The following is a 20,672-nucleotide window of genomic DNA, read 5'->3' as shown; positions in this document are numbered from 1 at the left end:
CACAGTGAAAGTGTGTGCACACGTCTCCATGCAGGCTTGGGCATGTGTGTGCTCGTGTGTGTGTGTGTGTGTGTGTGTGTGTGTGTGTGTGTGTGTGTGTGTGTGTGTGTATTCATGCAACCCCTAGTTAGATTTACATGGCTGTGCAGGGAAGGTCAACAGATAGAGATTAGATTTTATATATCCACTGTTCAAAAGCCAAAGAATTCTTCTGTCCCTGCCCACATATTAATTCATTGAGTATTTGTGTGTGTGTAGTGGGGTGTAAGGATTCTCCTGTGCTGTGTGTATGTGTCCCACCTCTGTCTCTGTCTCTGTCTCTCTCTGTCTCTGTCTCTCTCTCTCTGTGTCTCTCTCTCTCTGTGTCTCTCTGTCTCTCTCTCTCTGTGTCTCTGTGTATGTGTATGCGTGTGCGTGTTTATGTGTGTCTGTTTCTCTCCTTTTCTTTTTTTTATCATAACAGAAGGCAAAGAAAAAGAGAACAGCAACTTGGGGGTCATGCTCTACTGTTTGGGCAGATGGAAGGGAGCTGCTTTGCCTTGGGGCAGGGTGGCTGTAACGAAGTGGCCTGTCAGTCTGTAAATAGTGAGGGTCATCCCTTCCATGTGATGGAGGGGATCGCATTGCAGTGAAAATGGAAATGTCAATAAAATTAATCTGCCAGCTCTTTGCTGTGGTTTTTCTGCTACTCTGGTCAAAGAAGGTTGAAGGTTTTTTTTTTCTTTTTAAGTGAGGGAGTGAAAGGAACAGGTACTAGGAAGGCCATGAGGCACTCAGAAGTTCTAAGGCCAGTGCTCCAGTGGGCAAGAAAACTGGGTGGAACACCGTTTGGGAGGAGGGAGCGGGGCTGGGATTTGCTGGTGGATCTGCTGCATTCCTCCGGCAGCTACAGAGTGCCCAGCTCAGGATACACCGAGCACAGAGTTTATTGTTTTAGGCTTTCTTGGACAAGGTTTTTACTTAGCGTGGGATTTATGGCATTTACTGCTAATGAATGTCTATTCTTAAATTACAAAAAAAAACCCATCTCAACGCAATTCCCAGATGTCCTTCCAGGACCCCAGCTTCTTAAACACCAGCAGGGAGCATAAACTCTCCACTTCTCTGTTTTCCACTTTCGTGTGGCTCCAGGCTAATGATGTGCAAGGAAAACACAGCCATCTATAAAGCCCAGTGCTGTCCCCGTATTCTTCATTTATTTTGCATTTGATTATGCCACAAGTCGGATCTTGTTTCTTTCCTTTTTTTAAAGTTATTAGTTCAAATATTAATGTAGGGATGTGGCATATATTGCTACTCTTGATTGATGCCTTCCCAAAAACAGAAAGACGTGCTCGTATGAATTTTAAGAAAGTAGGGGTCCTGCAATGCCTTGCCAGAAGAGTTTTTCAGATACATAATTTAGATGCCCTCCAGGCAGGCTTTCAAGGCATTTTTGCCGGAGGGCAAGAAAAAATAACTCTGACTGTTAAAAGTAAATGATTTTTGCTAATGCACAATTAATGCCAGAGAAAAGCACAGAAGAGAAAGATGTTGATAAGAAGTTCTGATTAAGTGAGCACCCTACCTTGATGTGTGTCTTTTTTTGTCTGCCCCCCTCACGATAATGATCAGTGATGCAGAGAGCTAAAAAGTTTTCATGTCATGCAAATGGGGAACCCTGGGTCATGGGAGGAGTGTTCGTACGTGTGAGTTTAGGAGGTGACAGTTCTGGGAGGGGCTGAGCAGGCAGTGCTTTATGTGCAGTCAGCAGTGACACAGCTACTGTCACCTATGCAGGCAGTCCAGAATATATAGACTACAGAACATTTAACTTGATTACCCGGCAGTCTGTGCTCACTGTGGGCACGGGGATGTATTTCTACCGAATGGGTTTTCTCGTAGCGGTTCGCCCACACTGGGCTCCATAGTTGACAAAGAGCACCTGCACTGTGTCAAGTACACAATTATAATTGAATTAATGATATGGGCGAGTGTGAGACACACACAAAATTAACATTTGAAGAGGCCTGGCTTAATTTTGTCTTTTACATATTTGTGTCTCCAATTATACTTTAATGAAAGAGCATATACCCCCCCACCCCCTTAATGGATCGCTAGCTAAGCTCGCTGTTAGCCTGGCATTGTTGTGGGCACCCTCTCTGTGCTTACTCTAATGGGTCCTCATTTCTTCCTTTTAGGCGACGGGCTAGACAACAGTGTAGCTTCACCTGGCACAGGTGACGACGACGATCCAGACAAGGACAAAAAACGCCAGAAGAAAAGAGGCATATTCCCCAAAGTCGCGACAAATATCATGAGAGCGTGGCTCTTCCAGCATCTCACAGTAAGTCAAGAGGAAAGATATTTTTAAAATGACGTAAAGTTTTTTTTGCCGTTTTGCTAAGCTCTAGCAGATCACGTGGTCTCGAAAAGGATTAGTATGCATTGTCTTTTTTTTCGGGAGCTGGGGACTGAACCCAGGGCCTTGCGCTCGCTAGGCAAGCGCTCTACCGCTGAGCTAAATCCCCAGCCCCTCGAAAAGGATTAGTTTTGAGTTCTGTTCTTCTGTTTCCACCTTCTCTTCCTTTCTTTTTTTTTTTTTTAAACAAACAAAAAAACAAGATTGCCTGCTTTCTGTTGGAATCTGGTGACTCAGATAGCAGTCCCATTTTGTCGACCATTGACATCCAGACAGCGTTTTCTAGAAAGGATCAGGGTTTTGTCTTAAGAGGTCAGCAGTAGGCCTTATTCAAAATGGCCGGAGAGTCTCAGTAACGTCCGTGTAAATGGTTACTGGGTTCCGCGACGTGAGCAACTTCAGACCACACAACTTCAACCAAAGGAGAAGGCTGTGAGGAGCTCATGAACTTGCTAGCACTGCTGAACCTTCTGCTAACCAAAGCTGTCTTCTCCATGAGTAAACCCGGCATCTTGCCACATGTGTGTTCAAGCTCAGCCCACTGAGTTGGCCTGAAAACACGGCCATGTGTGTTTGTGTTCGCGCGTGTGTGTGTGTGTGTGTGTGTGTGTGTGTGTGTGTGTGTGTGTGTAATGCAGAAGGACTATAGGCACTCTAATGCCTTTGCTAGTAAGGTTGAAATTAAAGATTCTGTTTTAGATGTTTAAGTCTATTATCTTAAAAGCTAATCCTCTTCACTTCTAGGAAAAGACTAGTATGTGCAATGGCCTTAAAGTAACAATCTATACCGCCATGTTTGCAGTCAGTTTTATGTGTCGGTATATACTGTTGACTCAAAGACTATCATGACGAGAAAGTGACAGAGGGACTATGCATGCTTATATTTTCCTGTCTGTTTGGAAATTCTTGGGAGGTTTTCGAGGATGTGTCTTGGCCTATCATTGTTTTCAGGCCATTCTATCTACACTATGGCTTAGTAACAGAGGAAGTAGCCGTCTGGAAGCTGAAGGTCTTCTTTGGTTATCTGACTTGTGTGTCATCATGCTGAAGGACATTAGCTACGGTGTCATGAGCACAGGACAAGGTTCCACTCTTATTTATGATGGTGGCTGTCAGTCTGCTCTTCTCACAGAGGGACAGAGGGCAAGGGGTGGAGTGTTGGTAGGGAGGAAGAAGTGATGGATTCATGTTTCTAAATCAGACATTTTGATGTAAGGACATTAGTACCAGACTGAGGTGGATCGATCCAGCCTGTAGTGTCCAGATCAGCTTGGGGTACCAACGAGGTTTCCTGGTAGGGGTTTTCTCTTGCCTCACAGCTATGGCCATTTCAAAGGTCAGGGCCCTGCACTGACTTGGCTCAGAGGAATTAGACGGAACATGCGTCTCTGGGCTGATTACTTAACCAAAGACAAAATAATGAGTCCTAAGCAAATACTGACTAATTGAAAGGGCTGTAAATCCATTACATATTGGTCAGGGATAATCAGGAGTATTTAATCACTTTTATCTATTCAAGAGCACTGAAGCTGCAACGGCAAAGCCCTCAACCTTGCCGTGTGCTTATTATTCTCGTCATTATCAAAATTACTTCACAGCTGTTCTTTGCTACATCACCTCAGCTGGAGACTGGCTAACCTGTAAAATGTTTTTAATTTGGAAGTCTAGAGAGTGTGAGGGGAGGGCTTCCTTGTTTCTACCCCGAGGTTTGTTGGTTTAAGTAGCTGGAGATGCTAGGAGAGGAGGGAGCTTCCTTAACGGGCAAGCTGCTTCATCCTGACCAGCTCATCAGGTTGGCTAGCTTCCCGTGGGCTCCCTCACGATGCTGTCTTTCTTGGTTGAAATCAGTCATTTCCACAGTTACTTTGCAATCAAGTATCTATGTGCCTGTGTTTCCAGCCTCTGCCATGAAAACCCATGTCCCAGCATGCCCACGCCTTGGTGAATGTGGCTACTCTCAACTCAGAAAGGGAAACAGAATCTAGATGGTCAAGCCTAGCTGTCTAAGTCACCAGCTCCATGTTCTTTCCAACTGTGAAGGTGACTTTGCTCAGGTCTTATCATCTTTAGCAGTCGCACAAAGACCTGGAGATGCCGGCCATCAGTACACTCGAAGTCAAGATGGTGATGGGTTATGGAGAAGCCGAGCCTGTCTTCCTTACTTGTCCACAAAGCTACTGTCTTCTCCAGCCTTTCAGGATAGGGAGGGCTCTCTGCTCAATCTGTGAACAAATCTCATGGGAAACCTTGACCTATCATGATACATCTCTCACCGTACACTGTAGCCATCTGCCCATAATCCCTTGCCACTTGCATGTCAACTGTGTTACAAACCTACCGTCCTTGCCTCATGAGAATGTCTACCTAGTTAAATACACGCAGACTTCGTGCAGAATTCCCTATACCATTAAAAATTTCAGTAACTGCTTAGAAGAAAACAAACAAACAAATGAACAAACAAAAAATCCAAACAGCCTGAGTCTAGGAATCAGGAGCACTTCATTTTAACTTCTGATTCCCTCTGGACAGTGTGATGACCAATTTAGCCATTAAGTTATCTGGATTTTTCTTTGCTTCCTTTTTTAAATGAGAGCCATAGGTCCCTTTTCAGTACCTCTGCATTTGGGTTCCACCCAGGGCCCTTAGGGAGAGCAATGCCCCCAGTCCCACAGTCATCTAGCTACTTCCTTTTTCTCACTTCTCACCCACTGCTTTCTTTTTCTCCTCTCCATGACCTTCTTCCACGAATTGCTTTTTGTCATGGCTTCCTCCTGCTAGCTTTGTCTCCTATCTTTCTCTCTGTTCCCCTCTAGACCTTTTCTGCACCTCCCTTGCATCTCAGAGAAATTCTCCCTGGCTTTCACTTTGAACCTGTTTTCTCGTTCCACACTTCACCCGCACTGGAGAGAAGAGGCCTAGTAACTTTGATGAGGATGGTCTTGTACTTTCCTATCTTTAATGAGCTGAAAGATTTACTGGGCTGTAATTCTGAGCTCAGAAACCAAGAATAGAGCCCCCTAACTAGCGTCATGTTAATTTAGACCTCTTTTCTTACGCATAGTAACAGGCAGTAACAGGCAGAGGGGAGTCCTTAGAAATAGGGATGCCCCGGTATATTTCTCTGTCATTTAATGAATTTCAACATTCAAAGTGAAATGGTGGCTGGAACTCACTGAAAATAGATGCCGCCTAAATTATTATTTCATGTAAATTTCTTTACATGTGTGGGATTCAATGCACATTCTTCCATTATCAGTCTCTTTAACATTATTTCAAACTGGTCTGTCCCCTTTTGTGTGGTGTGACCTGTTCTTGTAGTACAATAATCCCCGATGTACCCTTTTTTCTTTCTTTCTTAAAAAAGAAGCTAATTGAATTATCTCATTATTTTAATTTGTTAAGCAAATGTATTTTGCATCTCAGGATGTGTTCTTATAGAAGGGGGCTGCAAAGGCTTTGCCCCCTGAATGGGCCATTGGCCCATTTTGACATTCATGCATTCATTAACTATCAGAACATAAAAGAACTCTGGGTGTATTTTTTTTTCCAAACACCCAACCAGCATGAAGCAACTTTTCCCAATAAGCCACAGGGGTCTCTCTACATATGTTCTCAACTGCAAGCTATTGTCACCTATTCTGAATACCTCAAAAGGCCGAGAGGAGGAAAAAAACCCAACTCAACAAAGGCCAACTGTAGCAATTGTGAAGTCTTAGTCTCAATATGACAAAAATCATTAACCTTCCATTTTCTAGGAAGACCAAATTCCAGTATAATTGTAACAGTTGAAACAGCCTCTCAGATTCCTATGAACCAAGGCTAGGGGAAATATAATCAATTTGCTGATAATTGATTATTACTTTGGAGAAAATATTTAAACTAGAACCAAAGTGGAATTTTGAAAATCGAGCTGTTTGGTGAGCTGTGCTCAGAGCCCCGCTCTTTGAATTTATTTCATCTGATGGTGAGGGATAGCTCTTCAGTTTCTAGCTACCAGTTTTCCTTGTGTCCTTTAAAACAATATCCTCTAAAGTGTACAAAACTTTTACAAAAAGAAATCCATTTCTTCTTAGAAATTCAGTTTGCAAAACTACTCAGCCCCTGTTATCCCCTTTCCATGTGAGGATGGCCCTGCCTGGCTTATTCATCCTGACGTTTGGAGGAGATGGGAGAAAGAATCTGTTGGAAATACAATTGGATTTATAAAAGTAAACAAAGAACACAAGAAACAAACAAGCAAATGCCAATAGGGCTATCTCAGGAAAGTATATTCTCTGTATTAACACTTAGAGACTGTAAAAGCATAAAGGCCAAGCCTGCCATTACAACTTTAAAATTCTACTTTAAAGATACTTTAAAAAGAAATGGCAGTACATCACTTCCAGGCTGACAGGAAGAGGCTCCTGTTACACCAGGTCCTTCCAGTTCAAATTAGGCTTCCAGCACTTTGCTTTGTCACTGGGAGAAGTCTCCCTGAGTTGTGCCCATCATGTGAAAGAGAGACCACGTACTCACACACAAGGACTTGGCCTGCTCAGACTAGTCTCTGACTGAGGGTATTCTCATTGGCAAATTGGATAATGTCCCCTATAAGAGTGTGAGACTTCCTTCAGAGATAGCTCTAGTGCCTTAATAGCCAGTGACAGCATATTGGGCAGTCTTCCTGAAATGTATGTTCTGATATTCTTTGTGGGTATGGAAGAAAGGGCTGTGGTCTGTGGCTTGGTGACTCCTTATTTGCTGGCGGTCTTTTTATGAGACTTAGTGAAAACCTAGGTTTGATGATAAAAACTTTCTTTGATGTCTATTGACCTATAGTGACATTGAAACCTAGTTATGGGTAAACAGTTAAGGTCACATGAGAGAAATACGTTTTCTTTCCTTCAGTTGGTTCATGGAGAAAAATTGATAGGAAGAAAGTCATCTTGAATTATTTGTTGTAAAACTGGACAGTGTTGATGCACACCTTTAATCCCAGAACTCTGGAGGCAGAGGCAGACAGATCTCTGTAACTCCTTGAAAAATAGTTTTGAAAAACAAAAACAAAACAAAAACAACAGCAAGGAAAAAAATTCTATTGCCACACACACACACACACACACACACACACACAAACATGTGGGTGTTTGTGAAAATACAAACTTCTATTATTTTGTCTTTTAACTAGTTCTCTTAATTTTGGCTCAATCTAGATAGCTTTCCTTCTTATTTTTCCTTCCTTCCTTCCTTCCTTCCTTCCTTCCTTCCTTCCTTCCTTCTTTCCTTCCTTCCTTCCTTCCTCCTTTATTTTCCATCTTTCTTTTAATTTTTTTTCAAGACAGTGTTCCTCTGTGTAATCCTGACTGTCCTGGAATTCTCACTCTGTAGAGCAGGCTGGCCTCAAACTCAGAGACCCACGGGCCTCTGCCTCTGTCTCTTACACATCGGGATTAAAGGCATGCGCCACCACAGCCTGGCTGGCTTTCTTTCTTAAATGTCCCAATTCAGCACATTGGACTTTAATCCACAACACAGTACCTATTTCACCTTACATATTATATAACCTGGGGGTCTTTGTTTTCCGTATCTATAGAATGGGGATGATTCTGGACTTTCCTAATAGTTATTACAGGGATTACATGAGACACATGTGTGAAAGCTCTGAAATCTACAGGGATTACATGAGACACACGTGTGAAAGCTCTGAAATCTATACTTGCTTCTTATAATAAATACTTAACATAAAGTAGCAGTCATGCATAGTGGCACATGCCTTTAATCCCAGCTCTTGGGAAGTAGAGGCAGGCTGATCTCAGTGAGTTTGAAGCCAGCTTGGTCTACACAGTGAGTTTCTTTTACACTGAGAGCTACATAATAGAGAGAAACCCTGTCTCAAAAAAGTGTGTGTGTGTGTGTGTGTGTGTGTGTGTGTGTGTGTGTGTGAGAGAGAGAGAGAGAGAGAGAGAGAGAGAGAGAGAGAGAGAGAGAGAGAGAGAGAATGAATTCTCATTTGAATCTAATTGGACGCAAGAAGTCTTGACCGATGAATGGGACTGGTCATTGATGTTACCGTATCCTTTCTTGGCACTGTGTGAGGAATGGAGATTGGATTTTGACATATAATGCTCAATAGGGGAGAACATGTCTCATTCCAACTTCTAAAAGCTGTGAGCATTTAGTTGTCTTTCATAGATGATAGCTGGTAGATAGCATCAGAGAGCACTGATGCCTACTGGGGACCATTAGACCATGGTGCTTCTGGGCCTGGGCATGGGGTGCATGCACCTGCAATCCCAACACTTGAGAGACAAAGGCTGAAAAACTCCTAGGCTCAAGACTAGCTTGGGTATGAAAGATGGCTCTGCTTGAAAAAAATAAAAAAGAAAAATATAAGTATCTGATGATCCTTTTGGCATAGGAAGGGCAGTAGAACTTTGGTCAGAATAGTTCAGAAAGCTTCCACAGTGCTTGGTTTGGTAGAAAGATTCTCATACAGTTTTGATCCTAGTTCTGTGGGATTGGAATTTGTGTGGCTCTGTATAGTACTTGAGTCTATGCCTTCTAGGCTTCACTGGGGTATGGTTTGTTGTTGTTGTTTGTTTAACCTTTAGGAAGAAACTAGCGAGTGTATGACATCCTCACATTCACATTTCTGTACAGCCAAAACAATGCAGTCAGTGTGCACACTCAAGTGTGTTTCATGGATTCGGGTGTTTTAATCTTCTGGTCGCATGCTTGGGTTTTCATGTGCTGGAGGCCTCTGCTACCTGACATACTTGTCTTGATCCTCTTTGTCAAAGTCTTTCTCCTTGTTCTTTCTGTACATCTGTACCGGTGACAATAGCGTGACAGTGTCTATCAGGGTACATCCAAGAACCTAGAGATCTTAATAGAAGCAAAAGTTCTTGGGCATTAGTTATTTCTACTTGGAAAATTAGCCACTTGGTGATTCTGAGACTGGTCTCCTTAATACTAACAGCTGTGGGCCAAATTAATTCCAAATAGGAAATGTTGGCCTTGCTTACACAGAGAGACAGATGAGACAGTCTTTCTCATACTCAGAGAGGCAAATGTGCACTGAATACGAGCAGAGCTCCCTGGCAAAATGCTCACAGGGAGAGGTATGTGCAGAAAGCACAGCTGAGAAGCCCCAGCAGAGAGCGAAGTCTTCAGCATGTGCAGGCCAGTGAGGCTGCCCCTCGCTTTTACTTCAGCATTGTTTTTCTGCTTGCCAGGAGAAAACATCTGTGAGTTATTTGAAGGGAACCTTATACTGGAGATCGCCTGAATTGGTGTCATCTCTGTTTAATTTCAGGAAATGATGTCACAATGCATTAAATACCATTGCGGGGTGATTTATTTTCCCGTGGACATGCTGTCCTAAGCATTCCTCTTCTCTTGCAGTGTTTCCAATTAACTGTAAGCTTGAATGTTCTTCCTATTTTATAATGATTTTGAGGGGTAGGGGCGGGAGGCTGGGGGTGGGAAGAGGAGTAATTTCAGAGGTTGCCGAGGTTCAGAGCTAATGACACATCTATCATGTCCTTATTGGGACAGGAGGGTCCTGAGTGAGCATCGGGGCTGTGATCACAGTGGAAAGCTGGAACACTCTTGGTTGATTTCAAAGGTTGCCTGGAATAGAAAGCCCGAAGGCTCTGGTGCTAACCGTTTAGAGACTCTCTAGATAATTCTATTAGCGACCCGAGTACTGGAGCTTCTGCCGCTCAAAGTTTCTGTGCACTCCTTCTTCAGGAAAGAATAGAGGACACAAGTCAATTCTGTGTGCCATCTGTCGTCGTTTTTACAATTTCTCAAATTAAAGAGACAGGCCAAAAATTTAATGTTGTGTTAAATCTTAGAAACTCCTCTGGAAGAAAAGCCAAATTAGCCATGTCTCTTGAAGGGGTGACTGCATGTTGTGGCCTTTCAGTTGTCCTGATTTAGTGTTTAGAATAGAGAGATCTGGTTTTCTGTATGGAGAAACCATATATTGATGTGGATGTGGCCAACTTGCCCCTGTTCATGTATTCTTGGGTGAAACTTGTTACAACAGCTTCTTAGGTAAGTGATGAGAGATGTAGTCTCCTTGTCGAATGGTTTCAAGGCATGAAAAGATGTTTTGGTGTTTTGTTTTGTTTTTGAGACAAAGTTTCTCTGTGTAGCCTTGGCTGTGGACCAGGCTGGCCTCAAACTCAGAGATCTGCCTGCCTCTGCCTCCTAAGTAATAGGATTAAAGATGTGAACCACCATGCCTGGCAAGGACAAGACTTTTTTTTTCTTTTTTTTTCGGAGCTGGGGACCGAACCCAGGGCCTTCTGCTTGCTAGGCAAGCGCTCTACCACTGAGCTAAATCCCCAACCAAGACGTTTTTAAGTATAGCTGGTTATACTATTTTAAAAGAGAGTTCACCTGAAAAAAAATAATCATTGACTCATAACCAGAACATAGGGCTTCAAGACACTGTGCTTTATATATGGTACAGTCACAGGGGATACATGCCAGTATACGTGTTTTGACACACAGAATATCCACTGAGCCCAAAGCTAAGGTTCTCTATGTAGCTCAGAGGTTGAGCATCTGCTTTTCATGAGGCCCTGGTTTGGTCATCACTGCAATAGAAAGAAGTGAATCCTGCATAGACTGTTAGCACTGGATGCAGGCACTGTCCACAAAATTCATCAAATGGGGATTAGTGCTTTGTATGGTAGAGGGTGTTGATAGTTAGTCTGTACAGAACTGGTAATGGGAATACTCAAACCTCATTCTCACTTCTGCTATAACTCTAAAACTAATCTTAAAAGAAAAGTCTATTTTTTCAAAAATAGGTAATTGAAAAATGAAATGCTTATTAAATTACCATCAAAAAGAAACTAAAATAATTGTACCTCGAAGTTTAGCACCCAGTTTTATAAAATGTCACTTGAAGCAACGTTGTTTAAAAATACGCCGAAGAATTCAAGGGAATTGAGGACCCTTGAATAACAGAAAATAGAAGGCGTGTAAGTATTTGAATATCCAGCTATTTAAAAACTCCAAGAATAGAGTGCCATTACATGCTGTTTAGCGAGAACCCTGAATATTCATTCAAATTATACGGGGAAAAAAAAAAAACCTATTTTCTTCCACGTGACCACAGCGTGCAAATGAATTCTAGGCAGAAGTGGATTTTTTAGAAACTGAAGACCAAGGGGCCAGTACTGTGAAAACCAGGCTGTCCCTTGGCATAGTTACAGAACCTCGAACAGTGACCTTAGCCTTCGGGATTAATTTGACTTTAGAGAGAGTGATGTGCAGACTTCACGGGACATTAGAAAATCCTGCCTAACCTGCGTTGTGCTGTTTTTGTGATTTGAGATGATTCTGAAGTATTAAGATGATTCCCATCTCAATGCTGCTGTGGTGAAATTGTAGCCTGGGAAGGAAGCGTTAGATTGGCTGAGTGGCATTTGTCTATTGCATTTATGGGCCACATGCCACTGTCTAAATTGATTGGCAGCAGTTGTTGCAGTATGTAAAGTAATCACTCACACCCTTTAAAGGTATATTATCCCCTTAAAATGTAATCACGATGCCATTTTTAGGCTTTTATATCCATTCTTCATGTTTTGAACTGCCAAGACCCAAATATGCCAGAACTAATTTCAGTTGTTTTTATCTAATAGTAGATGAGTTGTCAAGTCACAATATAATGGCAGAAAAATTTTCTTAGACTGTAGTTTTTCTTCTTTCTTGTAACAGGTAACAATAACATTTGTTGAATCTGACCTTAATATACACACACATACAACTACGACTCAAGAGATGAAAACTATGAGATTCTGAGGTGACAAGCAATGAAAAGATGCTATTATCTGGCCATTCTCAGCACAATAGGAAAGTAACATGGGCCAGCAACCTCCTTGTATTAGTCAGGGGAAATCTGAGGAACAGTCTTGATAGAATGAATATATTTGTGCATATAAATGATTGTATGTTTAAAATAATATACTATATTATATATCTAAATAAGTGTGTGTGTGTGTGTGTGTGTGTGTGTGTATGTGTGTGTGTACCACTAACCAACCCTCTTCAGCCATCCCTCTAGGCTCATTTTGATCTGATTTGCCTAAAACAGTCAGATAGTGAAGATCCACTCTTGTATTCCTTAAACCAACTCTTGCTATTCTTCATTTTAATACCTTAGTTCGAATAGAACTCTCTCTTTTTTTTTAATCAGCCCTCTGCCATCACAAATATTTCAGAATTAATTTTTACTGAAAAATATATAGCAATTTTATAAGTATTCATTGACAAAATGATAGGCTCACGATTGGCCACACTACAGTGTCGACCCACAAGCAGACAATAAACACCCGAGTATCCTGGGGGTGGTGCTACAGGAGTCTTTGTAATAAGAAAAAAAGCTCTTATCAATAGAGGAGATGAATGCTGGATTATTCCCTGCAGGTTGGTGACAGGTTGGAACTCTCTATAAAAGCAATCTTATTTTTTCCCCCATGGTGAAAAGTTATAGGTTCCATTTCAGTGTTTCAAGATACCTGCAGGCAGCTCATGAGCTGATCTACTTGTTTTAAACCCTGTCTTGCAATGAATTAAAAAAAGTGATTTGAGAACATGGGAATATGGGGTCATTATTGGTCAATTATAGGCTCAATTTTGCATTAAGTTTCTGCAAAGCTGTGAAGTGAAGGCCTCTGTGGCAAAATCCCACTGATGACTGGGTGACGCTTTGATAAAGGCCCCTCTTATGGCTTAATCCTGAAGCTTTTTTGTTCTCTTGCACACTGATTAAGTGATTATCAAATATGATTGTGTGCAAAGGGATAGGTTTTTAACATGATGTTTGTTGCCAGTCTGAGAATTTGGGGCGTGTGTGTGTGTGTGTGTGTGTGTGTGTGTGTGTGTGTGTGTGTGTTTGAAAAAGAGCATAATGCAATGCTTTATGCTTTTCTTGGGCTTCTTGCTTAATGGTTACCCCACACACCCATGCTTATGTGGATGGCTTGTACAATCTGCTAAATAAAAAGGACTGTCTTCAATCCTAGTGAATCTATGGCTCAATCCTTTAGGAATTTAGATAATGAAAGTGTTTATAATTTATTTTAAAAGCAGCAATTTTCTTGCCTGTAGATGCAGTGAGAACAATCTGTTAACTTTTGTATTCATAAAAATAAACAAAGATTACAGGACATGGTAAAAGACTTGATGTATAGAGGATGATACAGCAGGGACTGCAGGGTTACTAGTAAGTGGAAACCATTAAACCCCATCTACTGCTCAGCTCAGACCCTTGTTATTCTTAATTCCTTAGTCAAGTAATTTAATTTGTCTGAGTGATGCATTCTTACCTTGTTGATTTTGTTGTTTTTGTTTTGGTAGTGGTAATGTTTGTTGGTGTTTTGTATTTTGTTTTTTTGACAGTGTCTCTTTCTATAGAACTCACTGTGTACATCAGGCTGGCATCGAACTCAATGGAAATTGGCTTGCCTCTGCATCCCAAATGTTAGGATTTAAAATGTGCACCACAATACCCAGCTCTTTCTTTATTAGAGAGCTGTTTGAGATTAGAAATAGTTCAGATTAGAAAGGGACAAAAATACCAGTAAGTATAAAATGATATACATGCCCTTCTATAACCTCCTGAAATAATCAGTTCTCTTCATAGAAACTAAACTTAGATACTCATCAAAGAAAAATATACCATCTTTTACCTTGAGCCTTGAATAGGACTCACATTTACAAATATCATCTAATGAACAGGAACACGGGTAAAAGGCTGTACACAACTCAACTGAGGTACAGTTTCAATGGTGTAAGTTCAAGTAAGATTTGAAAGCGTGTGTTCATCCTTAAGAGAAAGAATGGAGTGATAGAAAGACATCATTATAGCTTTGAAACAGAAAGGTAAGGGAATTTGAGATTCTTTTTAAAGCAAGTCAATCAGAGAGCCAACTGGTCTACCACCCTGCTACTTTTCATCATAACTGAACTGCCTTTCTGAAATAGTGATCCCATCTTCCCACACTAAGAAAAGGGAAGGAAGCTCATGTTAGATGCAAAACTATATCATCGATCTGAAAATAATTTCAGTCGGATAGCTATCAGGCTTCTTTTGATTTATCATTCAGAAGTTTGCAAGTGGTACAGACCTTTGAAGAGAATTCACATTGGCAAAATCACAGAAGTTGAATGGAGATATCAAAAGCAGCTTTGAAAGGCACTATGGTGGTGCCAACCTTTAATCCTAGTCTTTGTGAGGCAGAGGCAGGCAAATCTCTGAAGTCGAGGCCAACCTGGTCTACAGAGCAAGTTCCAGTATACCCAGGGATACACAGAGAAGTCCTGTCTTAAAAACAAACAAAGAACAGAGATAGAGATGGGGTAGAGGGACAGAGGGAGAAAGAGAGGGAGGGGGAAAAAGAGGAGGAAGAAAAAGGAAAACTTGTGGAGGCTTTGAGCTTAAAAACACTGGCCATATATCTGCCGAGAGGCTCTCAATGAATGACTCATGGTTGGAGAATTGGGATTGGTCTATGTGGAAGGAATATTTGCAACTATTACATTGTATAATGGTCAGCAAGAGAGAATACAGAGATAAAGAGACGAGGGTCAGCAAGCTTTTGAAAATGATGTGGATGGGTAGGGAGAAAGATAAATGAGCAGAACTAGACATCAGACCCAAGGAGACATAATGAAAACATGTGATGAGGGAAGGCGTTTCAAAGTAGGGGAAGTAGATTTTGCAGAAAGATCAAGGACAATGATGACTAAAAATAAGCCTTTCAATGTGGCACTTTGGGGTCATGGTCTACCTTTGAATTCTGCAGGCTCGATGAGTGAGCAGGCAGGTTCGGAGGGAACAAAGGAAGAACAGAAGACAGGGTATGGGGGTGGCTCAGTTTCCAAGCATAGGTGAGTCAGAAGCATGGAGAAGCTGGAGAGAGACAGAAGAGGCATAGGGGCAAAGGAAAGGACAGGATTAACATGAGGAGGTAGATGCAGGCCAAAGCCCTGGTGCAATGGGGCAGTAGTGACAGACAGCTTTGTAAAGATAGGAAAGATGTGTTATTCAGATGTCTCTGGTAACAAGATGAAGAGCAATAGGGGTGTGATGGAAATAAAAAATAAGTAAATTAGGGAGTGATGAAGGTGTGGTTTTGAGCACGCCCCTAGCTGCAATGGATTCATTGAAAAAACCCTTTCTGAGACAAGGTCCAGGATCGTAAAAGAGAGGCAAAAGCAGATCACAGCACAACCCCAGACTTTATTGACAGTTAGGAGAAGGATGGTGGGAGAGAAATCTTGAAATAGAGGTCCATAAGTCAGTATCCCAGTGATGTAATCATTCCTGGAATTATGACCAAAGAATCATTCTGTAGTTCATCTGCATCATGAAATTACTAAGAAGAGTCCAAATAATGTTGAAGGAGACCTTGCCTTGAAATGTCTACTAATTTAATACAGTGTGTTGTCACTGGTCAACACTGGAGACAGAAGGAACAGCTGAAACAAAAATCCACTGATCAGCCCAAATACATCTAGAAGTTTATTAATTTAATGTCACCACTTTTAAATTGTAGGGTGGAAAAAAGAATAACTCAATAAATGGATTTGGGGTAATGGTTTAACTATTTTTTAAATCAATATTCTTCGTGAAAATAAGTCCCATATTTAAGAGTTCTTTGAAGTGTTGTGACTATTTCTCTTTCCTTTGTTTAGTGAAATCCTTTCAGAGCATAAAAACAAAGGACTTATAAAGAAAAATGATGATTGATTAAATTAAATTAAATTTGAATTAAGGTTTTTGAATGTCAGGAAAACACCATAAACAAAATAAAGAAAAATACTAAAACTTGTGAAAGTATGTGCAACATCATTTAACAGGCAAAGAATTAGTGCTCCACATAAATGAGGCATCATGTACACCAATGCAGAGCAAACGAAATGAGCGAGAACTCAAAGATGAGCAGGACCATTGCTAAGAAGAAATGGCCAGCAGGCATTGTAAAAATGTTCAATGCCATCAGTAACCATGTGCAATGTTAAAAGACAGCATCACTTATCATTTGACAGAAATTAAGAAAGAATGGAGTGTGGTTAACACATACCATACCTGCAATCCTAAGAGTCTGAGGCCCATGAATCCTGAGTTCAAGGCCAGGTCCAGCCACAAGAAACAAAATTAAGAAGCGGTGAAAATAATAACAAAATAATAATATTCATTGCTATCCAGGATGGAAGGTTTTATCCACTATAATACTGACAATCAAAACATTGTCTTTCTGTCATATAAATTGCTATGATTAAAACTAAAGCACGTATGGCATGCTGGTACACATCTTTAATCCCAGGCAGAGGCAGATGTACCTCTGTGAGTTCAAGGCTAGTATGGGCGACTATATAGTGAGACTGTAGCTAAAAAAAAAACAAAAACAAGAACAAAAACAAAAACAAAAACAAACCAAATAACAGTAAGACCAACCAAACAAAACCACACTGAGGTAAAACATATTCTTACTATTTAATATAATAATTTAGTTTCTTGGAATTTTGCCATAAGCAAAAAAGAAATAAACATAAATATAAGCAAATCTGTGCCTGAAGATATTATCGGTAGCAATAAATATAGGAAACTACCTATATTACCAACTCTAAGACTAGTCAAGACCTTTGTAGACTAATATCCAACCCTTAAAAATTTTACAACCTACATATTTTGCAATATAGGGAAACTTCAATGTATTGTTAGCTGAAATACAATTGGTAAAATGCTATAGAAACTGAATTCCAATCTTGTAAAATAAAATATGTAGAAATAGGCACAGAAAACACTAACAATTATTTTGGGGTAGTGGGATTTGGATGACTTTTTATGTTAAAATATTTCCATAAAATGTGAAAAAAATTGGGAGGCTAAAGCAGGTGATTATTGGTTCATGGCCAATACCATCCCCCCCAACACACACACACAAACACACACACACACACACACACACACACACACACGCACACACACACACACACACACACAAAGGCAAAAGCAGTTGATTGTTGGTTCATATCCGATTGCCCCTCCCCACAAAAGATATTTTCTCACAGCTTAGGAGGACAGGGGAATCCAAGGCCATTGTGGTGTTGTGCTCTTTGTCTAGTGCTGTCTTTCTCCTGAGCAGTGCACAGAGGACCAGCATAGCCCTGGCTGTTCTAGCAGAGCCTATTCTCTGTGCCTAATCAAGACAGGGGAAGAGGGAGGAGGCAGCTCTCTCTAAAGTGACCAGTCCTCTTGGACTAGTGCCCCACCATCTTGGGGCCTCATTTAATTATAATTATATCATAGGTGGATCCTCATTTAATCATAATTATATTATAGATGCCCCTTTAACTCATGATGCTGCTGCATACTTATATTTGATTTTTTTATATTTAATATTTTTAGTTTTTATTTACTGCTGTAAGCCCATCATAAGTTGAAAATATTTTAAGTCACAAAATGTATCTAATGCAGGTATCCTGCAAACATCAAAGCTTAGGATCACACTACAGAGCATTAGTCGTTTAGCCTCAAGGTCCAAGCACCGTGAGGTTGGCTCATTGTGGCAATGAGAGACTGTATCATCTGCATACTCCAGGGAAGAATTAGAAATTCTGACCACATCTTTATTGAGCTGAGCTCCACTCTCATACTGCCACGAAATGAAAACATCAGAAGTGGAAGAATCCTGATATAAGGACCAACTCTAAAATCTTTATGATGATCAGGGCTTTATCACGTGATGTTTTGGCAATGGTGCTGGGAACAGTTCAGACCATAGCTAAGAAGGTTTGTAGAAGTCATATTTCAGGACAGACATTAGTTTCAAGCCAAGGATTTGTGGAAGAGATCAAAGTTCTCTTGCTTTTGTGTTGTTTTCCATGACCTTGCAAGTGGGGGTGAGGCCAAAGGAGCAAGTTAACTTTGGATATGGCAAAAATAAGATGGAACCAAGAAATCTTGTCATGCTGTGTGGTAAGAGCCACAGGCCTGTGTTTGCATGAAGCAGAAGTAAGGGCGCTCTCTAGAAAACTGTGAGAAGAGTGGAGAGGGAGACAGAAAGGGAGGAAAGAGGGAGGGAGAGAGACAGAGAGACCAAACTCCACCCCCAAAGCATCAGGACTGAGGGAGCACAGGGGAGAAAGGAGTGGTGGGGTGGGTCCCTGGGTGCTGAGGTCTCTTATTTGGATCACCTGGAAGCCTTGTTTGATCTTCTCAGAGGTCAGCTTTACATGTTTGACCACTCAAGCAGTTTGTGTGTGTTTTCATCTCCTCTCCTCTCCTCCCTCTCCCTCTCCCTCTCCCTCTCCCTCTCCCCTCCCTCCCTCTCCCTCCCTCTCCCTCTCCCTCCCTCTCCCTCTCCCTCCCCCTCTCCCCCTCCCCCCCCCCTTCTCCCCCTCCCTCTCCCTTTGAGGGAATGGCTGAGGGAATGGAGGCTGGCGGAAATCCACTCCTGCTCTGTCATACACTCTTGACCCTTCCCTGGGACCTGTGGTTAATACATGCTCTGTAGAGGTGGCTGGCAAACGCTGCTCTCCACAGGACTCAATTCATAATTCGCTGTGAGCAGGCAGAGGGGTTCTCTGTAGTGGCTCAATTGCTCAATGCCACAGAAAAGCACCGTGTTGTGACCCTCGCTGTTATCAAATCAGGAAGTAGACAGTCCTGGCATGGAGTCGAGCCTTCCTATGGCTCTCCACCACTGTAAATTATTTTCCAGCCTTCCCATCCAGAGAGCATGTCACACTTTACATTACTATTGTGTATCTTAAAATAAACAGCATCGCAAAGCTGTTTATTTTGGTGTTACTATGTATGCAGTTTTAAAACAGTGGTTACTTAAACAAATGTCCCTGTTCCCACAGCACTTGAAAGCCAGTATTTGCTCCTGTGGTTTTGGATTTTGTCACTTCTGTTTGGATTATGTCTGAGACCCACACTGGGAGCAGTTGGAAGGAACCTGGCAGTATCTGAGACTGCTACTTGTATTTGGTCCCGGTCCTCAGCAATGAGTTGCTGTCTGACTCTTACCTTGCTTTCTAGCCTTCCACAGTACTTTGCCCTCCTGCACTAACTAGCTATTCCAGTTTCTCTTTCAAGCTGTAAGTTTGTCCAGCTCAGTGACAGAGTCGTTAATTTCTGTTCCTGGATGCTGTGCAACTTAGTTGAGTAAGGGGTCTGCTGCCTCGATAACGAAGTAAATCTCCCAGATACTCATTTACAACAGTTGACCGAATCCTAAAGATCTGCCATACATTCCTTTAGCCCAGCCTGGCTAAGTTCACTGAGGATGGAGGACAGTAATAAGCAAAGTGGCAACAAACCGACCTGTGACCATGAGTCCTTATGCCGCCATCTTGTATGGACGTGAACTGGGTTTATGTCTTAGTAGCCCATGTAAGACTGGTAGACATTGGTTTGATTCCCAGGTAACACGGTTTCTTTGGAGAAATGTTTGGACGCTGTACAGTCTTCACCTGTGAAGTCGGTGGGAGAAAGACCAGTATGAAGTAGCCTTTGTACTTGTACAGCATTGCTACCCAGTACTTTGTGTTTCATGCCTCCCCTTTGGTCTTCCATTCATGACATAAATTACAGCTGTGGGTGGTCTATGCACAGCCCTGTTGACTGCAAGCAGAAGTTAATGTAGTGTGGGAGAGATCCTCATAGCCTGGCCTAGCCTGCTGGTGGCATTTGCAACAGTCATTACCCAAGCCTGCTGAGCCATGGTGGGGTGGGCGTGGGAGAGCACCCCAGGGTGCCTCCTCCTTTCCTGGCTTGCTTTGAGAATAGAAGGAAGGCTGGTTTGAAGCTATGCATCGTGCTTGCCTCTTGAGTGAAGGCATCAGACTGGATCATATATCCCACCTCCATAAGGTAATTCCTGCTGTACTCTGACACACTATAAAGGAACACGCTAGGTCATTGGCTGGCCAATGAGTGAATGAGTAAAATTCTGCTTTGGTTTTTAGCACCTCAAAAAAAAATCTAAGTTACTGTGGAATATTCAATTGTTATTATTAAAGTTTTAGACACAGGCGTAATTTTTATTTTCCTGTCTTGTTTGTGTGCATAAAATAGGAATATTGTTCTTGATTATGTTTTCCATGAGATCTGTTGAAAAAAATGTAGGTTAGATTTTTTTTTGTGTGTGAGATTCAAATTGGATCACATGTGGGGTCTGAACTATTAAGAAGATGACGCCAGTTGTTCATGAGACAGCCACACTTCTTCCTTTTCTACAGTGCATACTCGAAGCCC

The 20,672-nt window shown here is 41.6% G+C and overlaps 1 protein-coding gene across 6 annotated transcripts in view; it reads left to right on the top strand.

Annotated features, from left to right (window-relative positions):
* Meis2 (Meis homeobox 2) overlaps positions 1-20,672 on the top strand; it is a 203,243-nt gene that overhangs the window by 63,329 nt on the left and 119,242 nt on the right. For all 6 annotated transcript variants that reach the window (XM_032903903.1, XM_032903904.1, XM_032903908.1 and 3 more), the window contains one exon: positions 2,181-2,326. In XM_032903903.1, the coding sequence (XP_032759794.1) occupies positions 2,181-2,326 (146 nt within the window). The remainder of the gene's footprint in view (positions 1-2,180; positions 2,327-20,672) is intronic.

Source organism: Rattus rattus, chromosome 5 (assembly GCF_011064425.1).
Source record: "Rattus rattus isolate New Zealand chromosome 5, Rrattus_CSIRO_v1, whole genome shotgun sequence".
Lineage (NCBI taxonomy): Eukaryota > Metazoa > Chordata > Mammalia > Rodentia > Muridae > Rattus > Rattus rattus.
The sequence above is the reverse complement of the archived record's forward strand: the minus strand, read 5'-3'. Positions and strand labels throughout refer to the sequence as shown.